The 15,830-nt window shown below is 43.6% G+C and overlaps 1 protein-coding gene across 12 annotated transcripts in view; it reads right to left on the bottom strand.

Annotated features, from left to right (window-relative positions):
• RBFOX2 (RNA binding fox-1 homolog 2) overlaps positions 1-15,830 on the bottom strand; it is a 298,767-nt gene that overhangs the window by 25,178 nt on the left and 257,759 nt on the right. For 8 of the 12 annotated variants that reach the window (XM_075550995.1, XM_075550998.1, XM_075551003.1 and 5 more), the window contains 3 exons: positions 12,648-12,794; positions 9,081-9,134; positions 1,418-1,510 (listed from right to left, as the gene is read on the bottom strand). In XM_075550995.1, the coding sequence (XP_075407110.1) occupies positions 1,418-1,510; positions 9,081-9,134; positions 12,648-12,794 (294 nt within the window). The remainder of the gene's footprint in view (positions 1-1,417; positions 1,511-9,080; positions 9,135-12,647; positions 12,795-15,830) is intronic. The other 4 variants (XM_075550997.1, XM_075550999.1, XM_075551008.1 and 1 more) reach the window with 1 other exon arrangement.

The following is a 15,830-nucleotide window of genomic DNA, read 5'->3' as shown; positions in this document are numbered from 1 at the left end:
TCAAGAGCAAAAAATGAAGTCGGGTAAGAAACAAGAAAAGAGCAAGGGGCCGTGGCGGGCGAGCGGGCAAGATTGCTGTCCAGAGCAAAGGAAAAACAGCTACAAACAGAGGGTTTGGGCCAGAGGAAAGGTTGGGGAGGAGCTAGGGTCAGGAAGTGCATTAATAAGACCAGCCAGAGTGGAGCTGAGTAACTCTGAGTAAGATGTGCCAGGGGAAAGCCACCATCACATCCGTAACCAAACCGCTCCGATGGCTGCACGACAGCAGGGACATCCACGGTCCAGGCGGCATTACCCAAGAGCAGCAGAATAAACGTGAGCGGGGCCACAAGTCAGATCACATCTGGTTGGGTTAATGTCAGGTGGCAGGTGGACTTGGGTCTTTCTTACTGAACTGTTTTGTGATTACATTGTAAAAAGCTTCTTCTCTAGTGTTTTCGTTTCACTTACCGCCAACGGGCACCATCGCCGGCACTGTGTTTAGTTACCACGGAAAGAGGGAGTCAAGTGGAGGGCCCTAAATGCTAAACCATTGGAAAGGGAAAGGGGGGAAAAAGCAAAAATGTAGACATCTTACTCAAAATGGTGGCTTTTAGAGTTAATACTTTCAAAACTTGGCAGGGGAGGAAGGAGCCCATTAACCTTCACTGCACCATGATAAAAGGCTGGCGGGGACTCGGTCACATTCCCAGTACGCCAGCCAGCCACTCAACTCGGATGGATGTTACTCCTGACACTGCAAGAATTGCCTGCTGAGACTTTTGATACTCAGAATATCAAGACACAACAGGAATCTTGAATTCTCCACTCCCTCCCCACAACCACTATCGTCTTCTGCTCCTGGTCTACTAAGCCCACCACAGTGGGGGGACTGGCCTCCCCAGAGAAAGAAGAGAGAGCTGGTGGCTGGCCCGCCCATTCATGACAGGGCACCAAGCTTATGAAGTAACTGGACAGTTTCTTGACATCCGTTCGGTTAGTTGTGTTTAGACCTGACCACAGAACTTTGGAGAGTTGTAAACTGAAGCAAAGGAAAAGAAAAAAACAAACAAAAATAACCAAACCAAAAGAGCAGAAGGATGAATATTTTGGAGGAAGAAAAGGCAAATGACAAACACGTACACACACACACACACACACACACACACAAAACAAAAATTCAACACCCTCCACCAACCAGTTGTAAATGAGGAGAGGAGGGCAGACGAGTTACTTTTACATACATTTTAGTGCAAGAAGGTGAAAAACAATAGCAACATGTGTGCGTACTCACAATCACCCACACACATACAGACATACAGATGTAGAGTCAGGGTTCCAGATGTGAAATGAGCACACACACACACACACACACACACACACACACACACGAGAAATAAAAATATAAAGCAGAAATTGAATTATTGAAGACATGCACCTCGATTTTACGGCCCTCTACCACGGTGCCGTGTAATTTCTCCCTGGCCCTGTCTGCATCAGCACTATTCTCGAAAGTTACGAACCCGAATCCCTGCATGCAGCGGAGAAGGGGGAAAACATGCACATGGTTACATTGAAATACTCATCTCTTGTACATAGAGAAACAGTATCACAGCATGAAACTGACATCAGCAATACTCTCCCCAAAGTCACATTTCTGGTCCATGCACAGTGTGTCAAGAGAAATGAAACCCAATGAAAAAAAACAAAAACATAACTAATAAAGATAGTAATCACAATCTAAGTAACAACAATGGTAACAGCAAGAGAGTAATAATGCATGTGAGGCCAGACCAAAATTATGGGCCAGAGTCACTCAGGTAACCTAACAGGGCAGCTAAGATCTCAACATTTTTCATGCCCTACTTTCCTCAATGCATGCCGTTCGTGTGCATGTGCCTTTATCTTATGCTAAAGCACGAGTTACTCTGGTCCTTGAACAGACCAAGCTTATGAGCCCTCAGTAATTTCCACACGCGAGCTGATGCTTACGTGTACCGTAATTACTTTGTACCGATAATTTGTACTTGCTCGTTCCTTGCATCATTATTCAGTCCTTTGGAACTGGTACGATGCAGTGCACTGTTGATGCATAACTCTGCAGTTACAGCATGGGGACGGCGAGCGCATTCTGATGGTCTACGTAAATGAACAGATGACTAAGCAGTGGTCCGTCTGAGGGAGAAAGACCCAACTTTCTACTCCTGGAAAGAGCCAAGGCCTCAGAAGCTCATAGGGACAGTCTCCCCTGTCCTATCGGGTCACCGTGAGCTCAGCATCGCCTCGAAGGCAGTGAGTTCTTGTTTTTTCCTTTTAAATCTACATCTTTGGACATGTTCTCAGGAGAGACCAGTCCCTGGAAAAGGACATCATACCTGGTCAAGGGGAGAGTCAACAGTAAACAGGAAGACCCTCAATGAGATGGAATGACACCACGGTTGCAACAAAGGCTCAAAGACAGCAATTGTTAGGACGGTGCAGGACCAGGCAGCTTCGCTGTTGTGCACGGGGCTGCTATGCTGACTTGAAGGCACCTAACAACAATCTCCCTCTAGCCACACGTACACACGTTTACCTGGTTGTCTTTTGAATGCAACTACAGGCTTGACAGGACCTGTTCATTGCACTCTAAAAGGTAAGGAAAGGGAGTCAAATTGAAGTTGAGTACCCAAGGATGTGTAATTAATGGCAAAGCAATGCGAAAGTCGCCAGTCCTACTTTTCTTTTTCCTACCTGGTTGAAATGTTTCTATGACCCTCCTTTCTGGGACATGTGATACAAAACTGCACTCAGAAGAAATGGTACGAGATGCAATGCCAACACTTCAGCACCAATGCCTGCTTATGCGAGGTCTTCTAATGACAGTAACGCTCACATTCTGGGGGAGAAGTTCATTTTCAAGTGCTCTACAAGTGTTTTGTAAGGAAAGGCACTCCTAGTCCAATAAACATGTGAACAAAGATAACTGAGAAATTAAAATAATCTCTACCAGCATCTCGGCCTGAGCTAATAGGAAGAAGAGAGCAAGCCTGGGGCTTCCTTCCTGAAAGGAAATAGGAAGAGAAGTAGCTGAATAATGGCCTCCCAGATGATCCACATCGTAATTCCCGAGCCCTGTGAATATGCTACCTTACGGAGCAAAAGGGACTTTACAGATGTGATTAAATCAATGGTTTTGAGATGGAAAGATTATCCTGGATTATCCGGGTGGGTCCAATGTAATTACAAGGGTGCTGAAAGAGCGGCACAAGAGGCAGGATCATAGCCATACAACAAAGCCTCAACAGGATGTGACCAGCCATTGCTGGCTTTGAAGATGGAAGGGGGCCTCTGCTGTTGTTGGGGTTATCCTGATGGCTTAGTGGTTCTGAGTCTGGCTGCTAACTGCAAGGTTAGCAGTTCAAAACCACCAACTGCACCATGGGAGAAAGACGAGGTTTTTATATTCCCATAATGAGTCTCAGAAACCCATGGGGGCAGTTCTACCCTGTCCCATAAGGTTGATATGAGTTGGTAATGACCCGATGGCAGTGAGTCTGGATGTCTGTTGTTATATGCCTATAAAATATTCTGACTCATAGTGACTCTACAGGACAGTGCAGAACAATTCCCACAGAATTTTTCAATTTTCAATCTTTACTGAGGAGCCCGGAGGATGCTGCCCATTAAACACGGAACTGGCAACCTCAAGGTCAATAGTTCAAACTCACCAGCTGCTCCTGGGAAGCAAAATGAGGCAATCTGCGGCCATGGGCTTACAGCCTACATAGGGTCATGAGTCAGGATTGACTTGAGAATTTGGTTTTAGGCAATCTTTACTGGACCAGATTACCAGGTCTCCCCACCTCCGCAGAGGTCATGGGCGGGTTCAAACCGCCACCTTTGGTTAACAGCTAAGCAGTTAACTATATACACCAGGGCTCCTCCAGTACCCCTTCCAAAACTAAACCAAATCATCTCTCACCGAGTCAATTCTCACTCACAGCAACCTGATGGAACATGGTAAATAAAACGGTTCCTTGCAGGTTTCTGAAACTACACTGTCACTGGAGTGAAGATAGCCTTGTCTTTCGCCCATGAAGCATCCGGGGGATTCGAGTCACCAGCCCAACAGAACTGACTGCACCAATCATTCCTTCGAGCAAAATAAAGGGCTCCTTTATTTAGGAGCCCTGGTGCCACAGTGGCTACTCATTGAGCTGTGATCCGCAAGGTCAGCAGTTCAAAACCACCAGCTGTTCCTTGGGAGACAGGGCTCTCTACTCCCTTCAACAGTTAAACCCACAGGGGCAGTTCGATCCTGTCCTGTAGGGTCACCACGAGTCAGCATGGCCTTGAAGCAGTGAGTTGAGTCCTTGATTTTGGCCTATGAAGTGAACTGCTAAGCACAAGGTCAGCAGTCTGGAACCACTGGCCAGCCTCTCCTTTGGAGCATGATGAGGTTTTCCACTCCAGTAAAGTCACTGTCTCCTGGCAGTTCTCCTCTGTCCCCCAGGGTCGTTATCAGTCAGAATCCACATGCTGGCAGTGAGCTGGGTTCAGTTTCTAGACTTCTCACCTCCAAACCATAAGATATTAAGTCTGTGTTATTTTAAGCCATCAAATCGGTGGCAATTTATTCAAAAACAAGTACGGACCCCTTAGAATTACAGGCTATGATTAGGACAAGAAGTAAGACCAGCGTTTTCAGAGTATTGTTGTAATTTCATTTTCTCTCATGCTGGAAGTTTAAAAAATGATCTTCTACAACCCAACTTCCTGCTTGCTCTTCTATCGTGTTGAAAGCTCAGCTTCAAGAATACTAAGAGATTTAATTTTTTGTGGATGTGTGGATTTGCCAAGAAAACCTTCCATTTAAAATGCCAGGAACTATGCTAAGGATCCTTACACAGGTCATCCAAGTTTCAAAAGTTACTAATAGGAACATGATGAATTCATGACCCTTCATTCTTAGGCCCCAAGCTCATGACAAGTTTACGCACTCTGGCATCTTGCTTTGGGGGAAGAAAATTAGTAATGTAACCACACACTCTATCAACCAGGGAAGCATGATACTAGTTCGAATGGGCAAAAAGCCACACTGAGATGCTATCTCAAACTCTCCAAAAGTGGCACAAAAGGATGGACACCTTTTGTTATGTCAACTTTCATGAATGAAATCAAACAAACAAACAAGAAAAACCACCCAAAAGAAGCTATCATTTTTGTCTACACCCAAGAGAAACACAGTCATGTATATAATTAATCTTGGTCTGGTGTTCTACATTTCATAAAGTAGAAAGAAACAGGTAACACTAATTTGAAAACATGCTGCCTAATCTCATCACTGTGATGACGTGGCAGCACGCCTACCTGGCGTCAGTGTAAGCACATGGTCAGCAAGACGCTCCAGCGTCCTGGGTCTTGTCCTGTCTTCTTTGGCGCTTGACCCCCAGCACACGTTGCATGGACTCGCCACCCTGCCTGGCTGGGCTCGCCCAGTGACCCACCCCGTCACGCGGTGGTGCCAGGTTCATCTTGTATGCATGCGCAGGGCTGTGATAGCAGTAATTCAGTCTCCTACCTTGACATCCATTTATAATCAAGGGCAGAGAGGCACTGAGTAACAGTCTCCCTTTTAGTCTGGCCTCAGACTGCAATAAGTAATGAGCATTGTGAAAAAATTTAACAAAGGAAAAATTTGGGGGCATTTGTGTAAAATTCGAATCTTTCCATCTCAGAAGAATGAGAAATAAAATTTACCATGTAACTTTTAAGGGAGAAATCAAAAGCAGACAGTTCTGCTGAGTATGGCCAGAACAGAGAAATAAAATTTAAAAATACACAAAAGAAAAAGAAAACCCATCAAGTGGTAACGAAAGAAAAATAAACTACGCCCTTTGGAAATCCATGCACTGTTAATGCCGCTTTAAGCATCATGAAACACATTTCAGGTCAGCATTACCTATAAAATATTATTGAGACTCAGAGGCTGCTTAGTGCCACTGCACACAGCTAAGTCTTTTGACCACATTAAATCAGTAAATGGTTTCCTCCAAGAAGAAACAGGCAGGAGTACGGACGCCCCTTTCATTTTACTCAGCTCCATGACCAACGCCCACGGAAGCAGCAATCAAAACAACAACAGCACAACAACAAACCCAAATGACACTTTGCATTGGAAATCTGCTGTGGAAAACACTTTAAATTATTATAAAGCCCACATGTGAGTTTGAGGACTGAAGTGTGTCTGACCCAAGCCATGGTATTTTCAATCCCCTCATGTGCATGCCGAAGGTGGGTATGACCAAGGGAGTCCAGGGAAAGAAATGATGTCTTTGAATTGTTGGCGAAGGGTACTGAAAGAACCATGGATGGTCAGAAAATTGAACGAGTCTGTCTTGGAAGAAGTGCAGCCCAGAATGCTCTTTAGAAGTAAAGATGGCAAGACTTCACCTCATACCTTTTGGACATGGTACAGGAAGACCCTTAAGGAAATGGATCGACAGAGGCTGCAACAACAGGCTCAAACACAGCGGTGGTTGTGAAGATGGTGTGGGCCGGGCAGTCTATCGTTCTGTCGAGACTGGGGTTGCCATGCACCTAACAACCTAACAACTTGTGTTCGAAGAAGGGGACTAGAGGTTTATCTTCCGCAATGCCAACCTGAACTTACGAAGCCCAGATCCCCATCATTTCAGAGATCCACCTGAGAGAAACAACGAGAGCTTAACAACTCAAAGTCGGCTGGAAAAGCACCGGGATCACTGCTTAGCTGGGATTAATTTTGCAATGAATTTTTCCATTTCAGTTACCATAATAACAACAACAACACAATAAAGTTTGTTTCTGTCCAGAGATGCACTCTGTTCCAAAGCACGAACAACTCCTAACTAACCAGGACCACACATGTCTCCTTCTCTTTGGTTCCTTTTGAGACATGCTGTAATTTTGCAGTCATGTTCAACTAGAAAAGAAATGAGAAACTAAATTTAATTCACAAAAAGACAAGTCCTCATTAATTTACCTTAGGTGGATCCCAGAAAAGACCTGTATGGGTTTGACTCCAAAATAAACCTCTAGTAACAGCCCTCCGAAGAGTGCCAGCAGAAGCTATTCCAACAAAGGGCTTTGGGTAACAGTTATGACGGGCACAGGACAAGGACAAGGCTTTCGATCAGTTCTTGGAGACAGCGCTAGGGTGACTTGGGCTTCTTCTGTGCGTGGCTTTTAAAACAATGACCCATCAGTAGATCGCCTGTGCAGCCATGGAAAAACAGGGGCCTTGAGGACCCAGCCTCCAGTGGAGAGGAGGCCGTGCCCCAAGGATTCCCCAAGGGGCAAGCTGGTGCCCCTAATTAAAACTAAAACTCAGGGGGGAACTGGATTAGAGAAATTTAAAATCTTTTTTGTAGAAGTTAATGAAAGAAGTCTTGATAAAGATTGATCTCCTCTGCTTCATAAGAATTCCATCTAGTTATTTTTCTTGGTAAAGAGCAGTCCTCAATGCTTGATGGAATTGTATTGGGCTTCCATTTGTCAGAAGTCTCGTTCCAAGTATTTAAAGTGCATACACAGGCCATGGATAATTTATCCTATGACTTTTGATAAAGCATATGGTCAAACCATGTTCCCACTGTTATCTTTCCAACTTGTAGCTAAGAAGGTCACAAAAATCAAAGCAAACTAAACAACAAAGGGATTATAACTAAACATCATCTTACTGCTTGCAGTTTGTATACATTTCACTTTAAAATACTTACCAAGTTAAGTGCTGGAGAAAGTTCTGTATAGGCATATTACTCATTTTTATTTTAACTGAAAAGTGGAAGCTTAGTGTATAATTAATTACCTGTGTGTAAGGCTTAGTTAACATATAACTAGGATAGTCAGAATGAAACATTTTAGCAACGCTACATTTTATAAGGACAGGGAATAATGGTGAAGAGCATTACAACAGCACATGTGGGACCGCTGACTTAGCAGCCAGCCCCCGCCCCCGCCCCAGCAGGGATGCTGACACTCTAAGTACGTTAGGAAGTGCCAAAGTATGGTGAACTCAGAGTAAGAAGCCGATGCATGGTAACATCAATCCACAGACTAGTTCTTCTCAAGTGACATTCTTAGGGAACTTCATCACAGCCAAGCACTGTTTTCATGGGTGATGTATGATTAAATGAGCGTTTTGTGAGGTGTGCTTCCATACTGTGGTTTATGTTCCAAAACGCAAAACCTCACTGCCATTGAGTCAATTCTGACGCATGGCGACCGGGGACACCAGCCCTTGGGGCTTTACTGTCTATGGGAGGAGATCGCTGCTTCTTCCGTCGGAGGAGCAGCAGGTGGATGGCACTGCTTACCTTGTAGGCAGCAGCCTCGTGCACCACCCATGCCACCAGGGCTGAGGGCATGTTAGTACACATACCTATATTTTAATCCTGTAGATTGGGAATTTAAAATAGCAAAACAAATTAGTAGAGAAAATGCTTTTTAGTCAAAATGCTCCTTTCTATAGAATACCTGGAGAGGATCCCACATACTCCAAATTGGACGGCTTGACTTCCATTCTTATGCAAAAACAGAAACTCACTGTTATTTGCAATTTAAACAACTCCACACCCTGGAGCTTCTCTCTCTGGGTAAAATCACTACTCTCTCCACTCAAGCCCAGGTAAGAGTCACACAGAAGAGGTAGCATGTCAATCAAATGGCCGAAACACTACATTTGTTATAAGGATGTCATTTTGAAGTTCAACTTTTAAGAAGCTGAATTGTTCTGATAGAGTATCTTCGTCCCCGCCCCCGCCCCCCCCCCCAGTCTTTTCTTTTCTACTTTCCTTTAAAATAAGAAGGCTTACTAGGCTAACTTTAGGTCTGATATAGGACCAGCGCCACCTGCATCCCATCTTCCTTACCGCCAAGTTCTCTCCCTAAAACTTCCCTTGCTGTCCCAATTATTTAAGATTAGGATGGGCCTTGCCCAGGTCCAATCCAGGCCAGACACATGGAATAATTTTTCTGAAGGCTTTAAAAACAGCCGATGTTTTAAAAATATTTTTGACTTTTAAGATAAAAGTAACTAACAAGAAAACAAGCACACTGGATACGGAAGTGGAGCTTACCTTAGAGCCGCGTTCATTAAAGATTATTTCTACATCTAGGATTTTGCCGAACTGCTGCAGAGACAAAACAAAAACATCGATCTATGGTCAATATAAATATACCATGGAAGGCAGTTTTCCCTACTCCTTTTTATTTACACAAGTCAACATGTTTACTGTACAAAAACTTAGAAAGGATAGGCACACAGCAAGACAAACATGGTGCAGAGAATAAACATCCCCTGAGGTACCTCCTGTTAGCTTAAGATTTTAACACCAAACTAACCACACGGCCACTGAGTGGGCTCTGATTCATAGCAACCCAAGAGGCCAGGGTAGAACTGGCCCTGTGGGTTTCCAAGAGTGTGGAGAATTCAAAGTGCTCACCTTGTGGTTTAGTAGCCCAAAGCATAACCAGTCTTTCTAAATTTCCGTATGTACCAGATAATAGTCACCGCATATTGTTTCATAACTTACTTTTATTTTTTAAACTTAATATTATCAAGAACAGCACTGTAACTCAGTAAATAGACATATACCTATTTGTACTAGCATTTCCGTAGGCTACATACTATCATACTTAAATTATTTGGGGACATTAACAATGATTCCATCACAATGGGACGTACCCCCCCCCCCAGAGGGGTCACAGGGAAGGGGTGAATCAACCAGGGTGCAGTATAGCACTGATGAAACACACAATATTCCTCTGGTTCCTTGCGGCTTCCTGACCTCCCATTATCATGACCCCAGCGTGGCTTCTCACTCTGGACTAGACCAGAGCATGTAGCTTATGAGACATGGAATCCAGGAACAAGAATGAGAGCAGCGATACCAGAAGGGTAGGCTTAGGGGGAGGAGAGGAGAGGAGGAGGGGGGAAGGGAGACAGCGGTCAGTGTGAGACATGAAAATAATAATAATTTATGACCTACGAAGGGGCCAGGAGGGTGGGGGTGGGGTAGAAAAAAGAGGAGCTGATCCCAAGGGCTCAATAAAGTAAATGTCTAGAAGACAACGATGGCAAATATGTACAAATATGCCTGATACAATTGAAGTATGGATTGTAATAAGAGTTGTAAGAACCCCCAATAAAATAATCTTTTAGTTAAAAATATAGTATTTATTTCTGCAACAAGCATGAACAATGTTTTCAACGAAAAATTTTGCTTAGTTATCTTCTAAGATATTTTACTATTTGGAAGAACACTCATGCTTAAGACACAAGGATGTTCTAAGCTACTCTATGCAGGTGAACAGCTCATAAGAGGGTCATACACAAAATAGTTACTCTGAGAAGCTATCTATAAATGACAAAATGGCTTAAATCAACATGGGTTAAGTGAACGGAAAGGATGCACAATGGACCTCCAGATGCCTTCTGGCTCCCACTTTCCTCTGAGTACTGGATTCAACCCCAATTATCTGTTTCTCTTGGATTTCATGCCAGACGTGGGGAAATGTGGAATAAGAGAAAAGAACAAAAGAGAAACCGTGCTCTCTCCCGGGGTGACTCACTGCTACCCTTACTTTAAAGCATGTATTGAGAGAGCTCCAGCTTCCTAGAGAAAAACATCTGGGCTTGAGTCGTTTCATGATCTAAGAGCGAATTAGAGAAATCAAGGACTAAGAAAGCTGTCTTATTTCTCTGCCCATCCTACAGACCTCAGATTCACACTGTCTTTGACATTTTCCAAGGTTTCCTATGGCATCCTTCTGATGAAGTGACTTCCTTCCTTCCAGTTAAGGAAAGCGAGGCTGATGGAGACTGGGTGTCACATTTGTAGAAGTGTGGAAGCCCCTGCTGCCCTCTACTGAAGGGGCAGCTCACATGGCAGAGACATAGTCACCAGGGGGTCTCTGCCAGGAAAACATGCTTCCTTTGCACTCAGTGCATTCCAAGGAACCACCTGATACCTGCTTGAGGCAGCTCGGCATAGGACTCGTGAGAAGGCCCATCATGGTAAGATGCGAAAGTTTCCATTTCCGCAGATCTCAGAGACTCTGATTCCACTTTATGGAAATCTGGTAATCTCGTATTATCTCTGATAATAACTCAAGCTCCCAATAAGTTTCTTCTTATACATACCCTAAGTTCTTTACTCTGCCCTTTATATTTCAGGTTGTTCTCTCTTCTGCAGACATGAAGACTAGCCGGGCACCATTTTCTGTCTAAACGCTCTTCAAGTTCCTGAACAACATCATTAAATTTCTCCTGTGGCCTTCTCTTCGGTGTGGGAAACACAGGAAGTCAGCTCTAGGTGACAGAATTTTGCTCCAGTATCTTGTCACCACCCATCAAGGTTTTAACAAAGGTATTTGTTTTTCTAACAAACCACAGGCAGTTTTCCTAGTCTTTTTTTAAAACAACTTCATGATTGTTTCTTGACCAGGGTCAAGTTTAAAATTTGATCAAGTTAAAACAGGTCACGACACATAGGTTCATAAAAAAATTAAGATTCAAAACTAATTACATAAAAAATTGAACTTCAAAAAAAAGAGGATGATGACAACATATGCACAAATGTGATGGATACAATTATTGTATGAACTGTTTAAAAACTATAAGAGTCCACAACAAAATGATTTAAAAAGAAAAAAATTAAGATTCATTTTTCTTAAAGTTGTTCATTTTTTCAAAAACTTAAATCCTTGTCACTGTACTTTCTGCTTTTCTGACAGTGATTTCAAGGGGGAAGTTAGTAGGAAGCCCTCCACAAACCAGCCTTTTAGCAATCTGGCGGATACTGGCATTGGCGCTACTCAGTAAAAACCCAAAAGACAAAACAAAACTTGAGCAACTAACTGAATAGCCCTTAATTCAAAACACTCTGAAAGGCAGAGATAACCTTTCTTAAATTTAATAGGAATGAAATTCAAGTTCAAAGAGTTCAAATGACTTTCCCAAGTACACTTTCCACTTTAACAGGCCGGCTATCTCAAAAGCTGTATTCTCCACACTGGGAGTCTTCTTAGATGTTGCCCAAGGTGAAGGGCATTGGCAGTATTGCACTGGGCTTCCATGGAGGATGAAGAACCCACCAAGATGTGACAGCGTGAGCACCAGCGGTCCTCACACTTATCTCTACAGAGGAATCATCTGGGGAATCTTGTGAAAATACCCAAGTTCAAGCCGGACCCCGATTAAGTCAAAACACCTGGGTGTGGGGCACAGGCATCGGATTTTTTCAGCTCGAGAAGATTTCAAGTTGCAAATATATTTCGGAATCATTACTACAAAGAAAAAAACCCAAACTAAGTATTTGTACTCTTTCAGGTGAAACAAGTTGCATTATGAATGCACTTACTTACTCAGTTTGGTGTGGAGGGTAAGCAATTCACCCTAGTTTGTCAGACATTTGTTTTTAGCCCTGAAAGTCCCACATCCCAAGGAAGTCGTGAGTCTCAAGGAAATGAAAGGATGCGTGACCACCCTATATGTGTAAGAAACTCAAAGGCCAGTCGATGCACAGATGGAAGGACAGAAAACGGGTTCTAAAGACTGATGAGAATATATTGATATACTGTTAACACATTGGATACATTAAGTTATATTTCAACTGAAAAACCTTAAAGCTTCGGAGACTTACCCCAAACATTTGCCGGAGGTCAGGGTCCCGGAAGCGGAAAGGAATATTGGAGACATGCAGTCGTTTAGGGGTAGATTTACTCTCTGAATTATCACTACTTTGTGTTTGTGACTGCTGGCCGTCCGTCTGTGCTCCACCTTCTGTCTGCTAAGAGATTAACAATTGAAGGAAAAAGTTAAGACAATCAATTCACAAGATTTATACTTAACAAATATTCTCAAAAAGGCTGATTTAAGCACAATTTTAGTTGTTCAAAGAAAAACACAAACAAGGGTGCCATCTGTGATGGGTCTGTGGCAACTAGTGTCGGCCAGGATGCTCAGCAGTGTGCCAGCAAGGCCTCCCCCATAAGGTGCAGGTGGGGGTGTGGCCTATTTTGTGTCTCTAAGTGGACTGTGGAGAACTAGCACTATCTCTTCTTCCTCCTGCTGGCCTGGATCCTGCATCTGGTTCCTTGGGACTTAAGCCAGCGGCCTGCCATTTGGTCTGCTTGCTCTGGAAGCAGCCAGTGCCTGCCACGTTCCTGCCAAGATTGAATCCACTCAACTCTGTCCCTATCAGCCTGTAGTCCTTCCTGCCTCCTGCTTCATTCTCTGGCCTCCTGGTTTGTCTCCCAGCTTCCAGGGTCACTGGGCCTGCTGCTCGGCAATTCTCTTGATCTAAGTTTCTTTAGGATATATATGAGTATCGTTGGTTTTGTTTCTTTAGAAAACCCAGCCTAACACCACCCATGCTCAAAATTCTATAATCTACAAACAAAATTTATTCTTTTGTTTTTATGTTTATTTTGTTTGATAGATTGACACAGTGGCTACAATAGTGGGCTCAAATGTAAACATGGTTTAGAAGGCACAGGACTGGGCAGTACTTCATTCTGTTGTACACAGGCTCCCTGCTAGAGCTAGTGCGATGACACCTGAGAAGAACTAACGCAAAAAGGGAAGTCTTTTGAATATTTAAAAGGTATAGTGGCAAATGGGAGATCAGCGAGACAGAAACACGGGGCAACATGGTGACATGCCTAAGACCACAGGGAAATATGTCAGGGTAATTGAAGACATGAAAATAGTACCTTTATTCTTAGACTCTTAATAGTGCTGTCTATTTCTAAGGTCTTTTTATTTTAAAAATGACAAGCCTGTTGTGCCTAGTTGTGTACTTTTGGTCTATCATATCAGGTCCTCTTAAAATGCAGTAAGGGAATAAGATTCAATCTGTTAAGAGTTCCAGAACTTATGACTACTCTGGTGTCAAAATAGGATGATGCTATTATTTATGAAGAAGAGAAATATGGTGAAAATGGGCAGTTTGTTTGAAAACTAAAGCAACTTTGTACTAGGAAATCGATGTATACTCTCCATATTTTATGCAATCTCAGCTAACTTCAGCACAGGGAACCATCCTCCTGCAGGCCAAAGCACCTGTTTTGCACCAGAACCTAACAGCTATAAAAGGCTCTCAGGGACCCTGACTATTCATTCTAGTGCCCAGTACGTAAATGCTAGACGTGCCTGTGTCTACAGAGCATGAATGTGGGCATGCAATTTAAGCCCTGAATCTCTTTAATAGCATCCCAGGCATGTGCCCGTTTGATTTCCCCCTACATCCTCAAAAAGGTTGTTGTGTGAGAGGCATTTCTGATAAAAAATCTTAACAGGTGTGATGTATTCTAGCCACGCAAAAAGATATTTACTTTGCAGTATATTCACCTGGCAATTTAAAACCCTTATGCTTTCACCATTCTCTAAAAAGCACGTGCCAAATGGGGTGACTTGCTGGATGGATGAAACTACCATCCTATTCAAACATGAGTGGAACGTGCTGTGCTGCGCTTAGCATCTCAGCCAAGAGAGAATCGAGTCCCTGACAGATTCTTGACCCAAAGTTCTGGCCAAAAGAAATGGAATCAGCTACTTCTGGCTCAGAGACATAAGCAACCATCTTGAAGTGATAGTTGAGCCTCTAAATATAAAGGACAGTCACGAATAAACTCTGAATGATTACCAGCTTCTCAATGCCAATCCAAGTGATGGCAGCATTCTATTTCGTGCCATTCAGGCCTGCAGATGGCCGGAATGTGCAATGACACGTGAAATAAAGACAGCAAACAAGGGGCCAGTTATAGAGCAATGTTCTGCGGAAGTGTAAGGTTTGCAATCATCTACCTGAAGACAATGCAGACTGAACAAGATAAAGTCCATCCATAGAGGAAACTCAGTCAAGTCCCTCAGGCAGCAACACGGACAGCATGCAGTCAAATCCATGAACACCAGTTACCACCAGTGCTCACTTAACGCCTTCAAATGCGGCTTATCTGTGGCTGGTCTCAGGAAACGCTCTACAGTAAAGTCAGAAGCCACATCTGTTCTGTGCAATGACAGTCTGCCACCCCAGGGAAAGGAAAAAGGTTTGAGCGTGCTGGTGGCAGAGTGGTTATCTGTCTGGCTGCAAGAGGAGCCGAGAGAGAGGAGGCTTTCTACTCCTACAGAGAGTTGCAGTCTCAGCAGGCCCGGGGGCATTCCAACTTGTCCTACAGGGTTGCTAGGAGTCAGAATCAACTTGAGACTGCACTGAGGTTTTGGGTTTTGTTAATTTACCAGTGGTTCATGGAACCTGAAATTGTCTATGTGAGGTGAAAAAGCAAATGAACATTAATGAGGACTTCACATATGCTACCCAAGGGACTTCTTGGTGGCTGGGAGTTCTTTCCAGTCTGGAAGGCAGGCAAGTTTCAGGAGGTCTGGTCAGATTCGCTCATTTCCCATCCTTGTAGTGAGCATCTGTGTTTTCTAACTTGAAATTTTTAGTTTAAGGGAGAGTTGGCAAATGAAAAATATGAGCTATTACTTCCCAAATTCTCAAGCCTCCTGGTTTAACGTAAACTTTTTAAATGAAGGTATAACTTAGGAACAAACTACACAAAGCACACATATACAGATGGATGGACCTTCACAAAGTAAATGTACTCAACAACCAGCAAATTAGATCCAGACACAGAATTCCAGGAGCTCTCTCGGGCCTCACTGAAGGCTCACCATTATTCTCAAGTCCAAGGCCAGGGATTCGTTCTGCCATTTTTGAGTTTACTAGCAATGAATCCCAGGGTGGATTCTTCCCGGCCTGACTTCTTTCACCGGGCACTCTCTGTGTACCACGCACACCATGTTGCTGTTAGGTGCCGTG

The sequence above is a fragment of the Tenrec ecaudatus genome, chromosome 6, assembly GCF_050624435.1.
Source record: "Tenrec ecaudatus isolate mTenEca1 chromosome 6, mTenEca1.hap1, whole genome shotgun sequence".
In the NCBI taxonomy this organism is placed as follows: domain Eukaryota; kingdom Metazoa; phylum Chordata; class Mammalia; order Afrosoricida; family Tenrecidae; genus Tenrec; species Tenrec ecaudatus.
Note: the sequence above shows the minus strand (reverse complement) of the source record. Positions and strands in the feature narration are given on the sequence as shown.